The 9331-nt window shown below is 42.1% G+C and overlaps 2 protein-coding genes across 2 annotated transcripts; both read right to left on the bottom strand.

Moving 5' to 3' along the window:
* Nucleotides 1-909: 909 nt before the first annotated feature.
* On the bottom strand, nt 910-1951 carry LOC124370457 (zinc finger MYM-type protein 1-like). The gene has a single exon (XM_046828742.1). It carries the CDS (start codon nt 1911-1913, stop codon nt 1008-1010), a length of 906 nt encoding a protein of 301 aa, XP_046684698.1. The 5' UTR covers nt 1914-1951; the 3' UTR covers nt 910-1007.
* A 59-nt stretch (nt 1952-2010) lies between these two features.
* Nucleotides 2011-4252, bottom strand: LOC124370456. Its single transcript, XM_046828741.1, has 4 exons — nt 4085-4252; nt 3795-3956; nt 2221-3683; nt 2011-2035 (listed from the first exon to the last, which is right to left on the bottom strand). The coding sequence occupies exons 1-4, from the start codon at nt 4250-4252 to the stop codon at nt 2011-2013; spliced, it is 1818 nt and encodes a 605-aa protein (XP_046684697.1).
* Between the last annotated feature and the right edge of the window lie 5079 nt (nt 4253-9331).

Raw genomic sequence — 9331 nt, 5'->3', positions numbered from 1 at the left:
CGTTGGTGATGATCTAGGCGAAAGATGTTATAACCATTTTGTTTGAAATGAGTATGAGGAGACAATTTAGTCTCTTGTAGGCAAATAAATTTAGGTTTTCTTGTGTTTATAAGTAATTTTAAGTCTTCAAAGTGGCTTCTCAAACCATTAATATTCCATTGTAACAGCATTTTATATTATATTATATATTTTATTTTGTGCTAGTTCATCGTAATTTTTTTTTGTTTAGATACAGGACGGAAGTTACCATGAACAGTTTGGAAGTTTGTCTGCATCTCCAAAGGGTCCTCAACCATATCATCATCAAGTGATAATTTGGAGGATCTGGACGAGGATGGATTAGTCTTTTTCACTAGGAATTTGGATCTATTTTCTGATTTTGTCTGTATGTTCTTTTTTAAATCTGTATGTTGGACTTATTATGGGGTGTGCGGACTGCTTGGGTAGGATTACTGGTGGATGCCAACGGATGTTATCCGGTACCGGCTGCAAGCTGGTTAACCAAAGCGGCAACCTGCTCTGTTAATTTGAGTACCATACCCTCCAAGGCGGTACATGACGGGCACTGTGCGGATTGGACTGGGGCTGAAGCAGCTTCGGAGTAAGAGACTCGCTTTTGAGGGGTTGGAGCGATTCTTCTCCTATACTCTTTGCGGGCTTTGCTAAAGGAAAGTTTGTTTAGAGTAACAATCTTCAAAGTTCCTTAGAGGTCGCTGGTGTTTAACCTTGCAGTTCACGCATCTGACGTCGTTGTTGCATCCAGGCGCGGCTCCAGAATGACTTCTCGGGGGGGGGGGGGGGGGGCAAACCGTGCAGGTTGCCTACTTACAGGGGCAATAAAACCCAAAAAATCGTGAAATGAGAAACAGGGAATGGGGAAGTGTTTACACGAAGAAAAATGAGGGCACATTAATGGTACAGTGCAATAAGAGTATTTTATTCATGAACAATTCTAAAAACATAACATATCGAATTTCCAATTTCTACTACTACACTGTCAAGCTTAATTAATCCAAAGCAAATTCTAGCCGATGCTTACCACCTCTCGTCTTAGCAAATCTATCTATTACTTTTTCAATATCTACATTAACATCTCTGTGCGTAAGCATGAGGGCCAATCCAGTTAAGCGGTCTTGGCGCATTGTGCTTCTTAGCCACGTCTTAAGACGCCTCAATCCTGAAAATGACCTTTCTGGGGTTGCGTTGCTCACAGGGAGGGTAGTCAAAATAACTAAGAGGTGGTTAATTAACTGGTATGCCTCCTTATCGCAAGATTGAAGAACATCTGCAGATGACTTTGACTTTGGTAAGTTGTTTGGATCCCCTCTCGACCACTTACTGTACCATAATTCCAATTCGGCGCTGAGCTGCAGTTTTGCCATTTCAGGACTACTGCAAGGCAACAATGAAAAAAATGAGTCTACAAACTGTGTGGTTTTTTGTTTTAGGTCCAAGTCAGCCGCAGAACTTAGCATATTCTCTGGTAGAAGCCAAGGTAAATTGAATACTTGTATTACTTCGGGTGGAAATCGGTCTTTAAGGTCCATCACAATGAAGTCAAGGAGAGGATTGAAGACGGCTAGACGGAAGTACTCTTGCGGTGAGTCCGTTGAATAGTTATCTCGGAATCCTTGACGGATACATCTTCTTGGAATTCGAATGACGACATCAAGAATTTTGGTCATGTCTTCGATTTTCTTCCAGATGCCTTTGAAGTGCTCAACATTATTCTCACGGCGCGAAGACAAAACCGACACAAGGTTAGATATTTCTGACGTCGCTACGTCCAAAGTGAGTGAGGACTTCTGTAACAGTTTACTGACAGGCAAGGTGGTCGCGAGAACATCACTAAGACAGAAAACAGCCACAAGGAAAAAGGGGTCTGTCAACGCTGCGCGGAGCTGGACAGCCATACTAGATGAAGACGTATCGGCCCATTCGCTGATTTCATCCAGACGCTCGATAACTTTAGGCAAATCCACTGTGTACTGTAGAACACCATCATGGCGCTCAATCCACCTTGTCTCGCAAAGACCTGACAGTTGATGACCCAGCTTAGTTTTCAAAACCGTATTTCTCTTAGGAGAGTCATCAAAAAAAGTCACACAGCTCTTCATCGTTCCGATGGCATTTCTAATGCTGATAACTTGATTTGACTTCGAAAGGGACAAGTTTAATTTGTGACTGAAGCAGGGAGTGCGAAGGGCGTTTCTCGCATACTTCTGTATCTCTTGCACCGCACCCTTCAACCCTGAAACCATTACAGAGCAGTTATCTGTTGCAATTCCAATGCATTTGTCAAGGTTCAGTCGTAGCTTCTGCAGCATGCGTATAAAGATAAGCCCTATTGCTTCCCCTGTTAACTTTATTTCAGTTGCAGGTTCTCTTCGTTCTTCTTCCTGTTCATCATCCTGTTCTGCTTCATTCTGTTTTTTCTCTGTTTCTAAAATGTCGTCAAATGTGTCAATGAATCCTACGAAGCTTTCGTGGACCTGCCCTGCACTTGTAACGTATCTGATGACTAGACTCAATTGAGATTTGTGTGATATGTCCGTTGTTTCATCGAACATTATTGCAAAATACTCTGCGCTACGTACTTTTTGTAAAATACTTTCAAGAATTTCATCACCAATGCAATTAATAAGGCCATTTTGAGTATTCTTCCCCACGTACGTTGCCCGGGCAGATGAAGTCATCAGATGTCGCTTGAGTCTCTCATCACCTGATTGCGTCATTAACCTAAGTACTTCTCTAAAGTTTCCCTGATTGCATACAGCACTGTTGACATTTTTTCGAAATAGTTCATCTTTTTCAGGGTACAGTTCACCGTCATCTCTATGACCTCGAAAAGCTAAACCCTGCCGCCCAAGAAACATGCAAGCCTTGATGATTGGTTCCAGCCGCTCTCTATTGCTTTTGATTTCATCGACGCGTTGCTGATTTATTCGGCTTGCAACTTGAAGTTCCGGCTTATGGTAAATTAGCATGAATTCTTTGCCAGCCTCAACAGCTTCTTTGTGGTATTTCAAGCTTTCATGGCAATCTAAGTGACCATCCTTACCCACCAGTTTCTTGAAATTAGTAAGTGGTTCACTCACAAGTTTGCCCAACCTCATAGCCTTATTATGACCTGCTTTACCGCTCACTGAAAACAAGGCGCAGTACTTGCAGTACAGACCTCTATCACTATGAGAAAGAACAAGCCAGGAACGATATTTATCTAAGTGCCCTTGGTTCAAATATCTTTTCCTTAAAGTCCCATCTTTATTTTTCATAGAGGTGGAACTGAATGGTAAATCATAATCAGGGGGTGGCCGCCAAGGATTTTCTAATAATTGGTACTTTTTGTGATCAGAAATAGTTTCCCCTTTGCCTATACAATCACCAATATCATTCGCAACCCAATAAGAAGAAGCACTGGAGGTACCAGGAGGTTGACCGATGGGTTGAGTTGGCTCCGGGTCGCTGATAGTTGATGAGGGGGCTGGTGAGGGCGACTGCATTGGCGATGGTGATGGAGCTGGTGACGGGGAAGGCGACGGTGACATCATCGGAGACGAAAATGAAGAGCTGCCCGGGGCCGGCACCGACTCCGTACATGGCCCTGTCACTGAGGTTGAAGCTGGTCTGAAGAAGGAGTCGATTCGGCGCGTCGTTGAGTTGGCAGACTTTAAACGCTTCGCCTGAAATTTAAAAAAACAACAACACTGAAATAAAAAAATATGGCCACAAAATCAGAGTATTTATTTCCAAAGCGCCCGCGCGTGGTAGGACTACGACTTGTCCTTACATACCTTTGATTCATCCCTGCTCTCATCGTCGCCTGCAGGACCTGGATTCCGTTCGATGCCTGCCTCCAACAGCAGCAAGAAGCCCACGAGCCCATTAAAAAACTCCTTCCGCATTTGAGAGTCTGCAGGTAGGAAGCACTCTGCGACCAACCCAAACTTGTGGTGCTACAAAAGGAAACAACAAAAAAAGCAACACGTAAATATCTAAAATTTCTATTTCATGCTTGCATGTACCGTTCCTGTTATCGTTATCAGTGCAAAGAAATTAAAGGATGACAGTAATCTTATCTTACCTGGCGCAACGCCTTGAGAATCGCCAAGGGTTCTGTGTCTGATGGGAACCGATAGGGGTAGCATCCCGATGCCGCGCCATACCGCGTTCTCGCCACAGGCACCGCTGGCCTCACCCTTCCAGCGTGGGTGCCCACGGCGGCCCGCCACTGGGTCACGTCGACACCCATAGCGCAGCGCGACACAGCACAGGAAGACGCACAACTTTCTACGATACGATTCAAGCACTGCACTGCCCTTTGCAAACAAGTACCGACTCGCACGACACGAACGCATGAAACAAAACAAAACAACCACCAGCCACCAGTCCAGCGCGAGCGCGAGACAGCAGCGACCGCCCGCCGAGCCGTCGAAGGGCAAGGGCGCGCGGGGAGGGAGGGCGGTGTCAATATCAGAGCCGAGCCGAGCCGGGCCGGGGCTGGGGCAGGGCAGGGGGCAGGGGGAGGGCGGCGTCTTCTTGGAGGCGGGCGCGACGCGACGGCCGCGGCACCAACAGAGAGGTGTCTCGTGTCAAGCCAAGCCAGCTAGCCCCCAAGCGCGCGCGCGCGCTGGCCGCACACCGCGCGACCGCCACGCGCTTTGGCGCTCTCTGTTCTAGGTCCTAAGTCTCGCGTAAAATGCCTAATTTTTGCCATCCGAGCCTGATTCTCGGGGGGGGCAAAAGCCCCGTGGCCCCCCCATGGAGCCGCGCCTGGTTGCATCCGTCTTCTTGGTGGCCTTCATCGCCGCAACGGGAACATGTCTCAGGGCCCGAGCACGTCTTAGTAGAGTGCCCGAATCTCTGACAACGGAAACACCGCTGCGGATTTTTGAAGTAAGGCCGTATCGTCAGGGATAATTGTCCAGCCTTAATAGTTTTTGGGGGTTGGGGAAATGCAAATGTCAGAATTAGACCAGGAGTAGGAACCTTTCTCCCATTCTCCGTCCGTAGCACCCTGACCACATCGGTTACCATTTCACATTGCAGCTCATCCTTAATTTCTTCCTCACTACACTCCATCAGGTCACGGCAGAAGACGATCCCCTTGGAGGTGTTCAGTGAGGAGTGCGGTTGAACGACGACTTCCACCTGATCGAAAAAACTCGTCATCTGAAGGAATTTCTTGGCTTGGATGTAGTTCGCAGTCTCCACCAAGATAGTTCCAAGATCTCTTCCCCCGAATTCTTGCCCTAAGGGTGATGTGGTTTGGATTTCCATAGATAATGTCACCAGCGCATCGTGTTTAGGACTGCGGGCCGATTCACCAGGAGCGGGCATGCCCTCGGGGTGTCCCACAGACCGTAGCTTGGGGGACAACCCTACCTCAGTTTCCCGAGGCCCGGTTTCCAGCGATTACCAAGTCGGGAATACGCGCACAACTTGGACTCGTGGCACGTGGCAACAGGAGCTCCGACACCCCTGCCTACTGAACACTTCCTGACCAAGGACAAGCTCACATCAGCTCTCACCGTCACCAGATAGGGCATCTAGCACCGGCTTAAGCTCTCCCAGCGAGCCATGTACTGGAACGGTCAGAGGACGGGTACTTATAAGACCCTGGAGGGGGATTTGGTAGGAATTAGGAAATGGTTAGGTGGGAAGAGGCAGTTTAACGTCATACCCAGAACGGTCAATAACTGAAAAGTTTGTAAGAGTCAGTCTAGAAAAAAAGAATGATGTTGGGATTGTGTCAGTAGATGGGAGGGGTAAACAATCATCTGCCAACAATATTCCTGCATGGATTGAAGAACATGCTCGTAAGCACATCCTCTCATTTCCTACAGTGGAATCACACTACTGAAGGAAATCGAGCAATAAGCTTTATTTATCCTCTCAGTTAAATATTGAAAAATTGTATACTCTTTATGAGGAAAAATGTAAAGAAGATAACTTAGCAATAACGGTTGAAAATGAAAAACTCTGACTCGGAAACTATGAAGTGACTGATAAAGCCTGTGTCAAAATCACAGTACAAAGTTTACTTTCACTCGTATGGTAATCTTAGGTTTCATAAACCTAAAAAAAGACCACTGCAACATCTGCAATCATTACGAATCATTGTCTGTTGAAGAGAAAGAAGCTGAGAAAGACCAACATAATAAACATTTGAAAAACAAAGAGAGAGTTGGTGAAAAAAAAGAAAAAAATCAATGAGTGTAAAGATAGAAATGGGAAAAAACTGTTGCTAATTTTGATCTTCAGGCAATTCTTGAATGTCCTAAAGGCCAAGTGCCTTATATCTTTTATAAAATAAAACTGGCCGTGTATAATTTAACAGAATTTGATCTTACATCCAAAGAAGGAACATGAAACTTGTGGAATGAGACTGAAGGAAACAGAGGCTCAACAGAGATAGGAACATGTATCTTCAATTATATTAAAGACCACCCAAACATAGAAGAATTCTTTTTCTTAAGTGATAGTTGTGGTAGTCAATACCTAAACCAGTATTTTGTTTACTGCACTTTTGCATGCTGTGCCACTAACAAGTTGTCAAGTTATAGATCATGTGTTTTATGAACCAGGCCATTCACAAGAGGGTGATGCGATGCACTCTAACATAGAAAGAGTTTAAAAACATACAGGTTAATGTGCCTTCTGAATGGGGTATTATTTGCCAGACTGCAAGAAAGACACCGGAACCTTACAAAGTTGTGTATCTTAATCATGAGTTTTTTATTGACTGGACTGAATTGGCAAGCACAAAAAAGGTACCCAAAGATATAAAACTGTATCTGGTTAAAGTTTGTACAGTAGAGGAAAATAAAATGGTTTAGGTTAAGGCCTACAAAATCCATATACCAATATCGGAGCTAAAATATAAAGTCCTAATGGATCTCTGTAAATCAAGAGTAGTTCCTGTACACCACCACAAGTTTTTTGAAGAACTTCCTAAAGAAGTGAAAACCAGCTGTTTTAGTGGAGATAAGGTTAAGATTATACTGTTTAGTTTATTCCTATGATAAAAGTGTTTTTCTTAGCACAATTTGTGCAATGTTTTCTTCCATAACAAAATAATTTAAAAAAATTAATATTAAAAAAATTTAATAAAAAGTAAGATTTGTGAAAGGCAAGTGCTTTTGACCTTGTACTTATAGCTGGATACATAACCTAAAATAATATAACTTGATTTAGATTTTAATGTAGCATTAAGATTGTGTTAGATCGGCTACACACGCATAAAAACAAAATATGGTAGCCGATCTAGGCATAAACTATTGGGAATTTGATTATTTACACTGCATTATTTAAGTATTGATGACCTTAGCTATAGTACGCCTTAAATAGGGTACTATCAAATATCCCTCCCCTACCCATCATGGCTATATATCTAGAAGAATAGGATATTGGATATAATTTAACGACCCTTCATCCCGGTGATGTTGACTGTGAAAAAGAATTAGAGATGTAGGCTAAGAATAACTGTGCAGAGTGTTAGGCCTAAAGCTTATATTATGAGACTCGCAATTAATCTAGATAATCGAATAATTTGATAAATCATATTATGAACGCTCACTATACAGTTCCCGTTTTACTTGAAAAAAGTATTAGCTAAAATTATTGAAAACCTACGCTATCAGCTTAACCAAGTCCTACAGAAACAACTTATTTTAAACTATTTTTAGGCGGATCATTACAAATTAAAATAATTTCTGTAGCCTATTGTGTAACTGTTAACGACAACTACAATTTAATATATTAGGTTTGATAATTTAATGATGTTTTATTCAGTTACGTTTATAGGAACTAATTCCATTATATGTTTCAGATGATGAAATCATACCAGGAGCACTGGATGGTGGTGATTATATCGTTGTGGAGACTTTAGAGCAAAGTGAGACACTGCCTGAAATACCTGGTAAATGTGCTGTGCAGTGTATAGATAAGCCGCCATGCAATACTATAGTATCCATACAAGGAGACAATAAGCTCGGATTAGCAGAACTGGATGAATTTATTCTAAGCAACAGCTCCGTTGATCAATCAACACCTACTGAACAAATAACCTGCCCCAGTAAAAAAATGATCATGATTACAGTTTGAGAAGTACAGACTTAACAGTTTTACAACCATTGCAAGTAGACAATAAATTAGATTACCAAAATTATGACAACCTGGATGATTTTCATTTAGTCGATGATCTTTTTTACGACAGTGACAGAGATCCAGAATATGTCCCAAGCTCAGAATCTGACAGTAGTGCAATTAATGGAACCCTCCAGCAAGATTTACCTAATGTGCAGTCAGATGAAAATCCAAGGTAAAACACAATAGGCCTGAATAAAAAGCTAACCAGAAAGCGTTTAAGGAACGTGGAAAACTGGTCACGAAATATAAAGAAACAAAAGTTAATTCTGATTTGGCGTATGTATCAGACTTGGTAAAGATCATGGACCTAAGGTTTTTAGGCGTATCATGTACTGACAAATGCATTTTAAAGTGTAATTTTAAATTTTCAAATGCATGTAGAAAGACAATCTTTGATAAATTTTCAATCTATGTGAAATTACAAGAAAAAGAGATTACATATCAAAACTCATTTTCTTTTTCCAGTAACAATAATGAGCGACCACTTACTGCTCGTAAACGCAACGCATCGTTTTATCTTGAGATAGATGGTAGAAGAGAGTTTGTAAATTAATGTTTAAATCTACATTTGCTATTTCTAACAATTTTATATCTACTGTCATGAAAAAGAGTGATGTTGAGTGATGTTAATGGTTTTACTGGGGGGAGGGTAGAGGACTCAAGAGGAAAGCATGGGAAACGGAAGAAAACTGAAGATGCATTAGTAAATTCAGTAATGGAACACATAATTTACAATAGCTGACATTTCTAATAAGGATACTTCACAAAGAAAAAGGTTATTGTTATTTATGGCAGGAAGGTATTGCAAACAAATTTGGTAAAACTGTAAAACATTTCCTTATCAACATTAGGAATATCGCAGAAACTAGTATATACAGCACACAATAATAAGGATTTTGTAACAAACACAGCTTTTCATAGTAGACGTAAGCCAGAAGGAGACGCTGATTCGGCAAGAGACCATATTAAGTCATTCCATGCAATCCAATCGCACTATTGTAGGGCGAACACAAAGAGAATTTATCTAGGAGCATACCTCAGTGTTTCGAAAATGTATAACCTATATGCCGAAAAGTGTAAAGTTGAAGGTATCAATCCAGTTAAAAAATCTTTTTACTGCAACATTTTTGCAACGGAATTCCATTTAGGATTTCATGTGCCCAAATCAGATCGCTGAGAT

The sequence above is a fragment of the Homalodisca vitripennis genome, unplaced genomic scaffold (assembly GCF_021130785.1).
Source record: "Homalodisca vitripennis isolate AUS2020 unplaced genomic scaffold, UT_GWSS_2.1 ScUCBcl_187;HRSCAF=1540, whole genome shotgun sequence".
In the NCBI taxonomy this organism is placed as follows: Eukaryota; Metazoa; Arthropoda; class Insecta; order Hemiptera; family Cicadellidae; genus Homalodisca; species Homalodisca vitripennis.
This window is presented reverse-complemented; position numbering and strand designations above follow the sequence as displayed.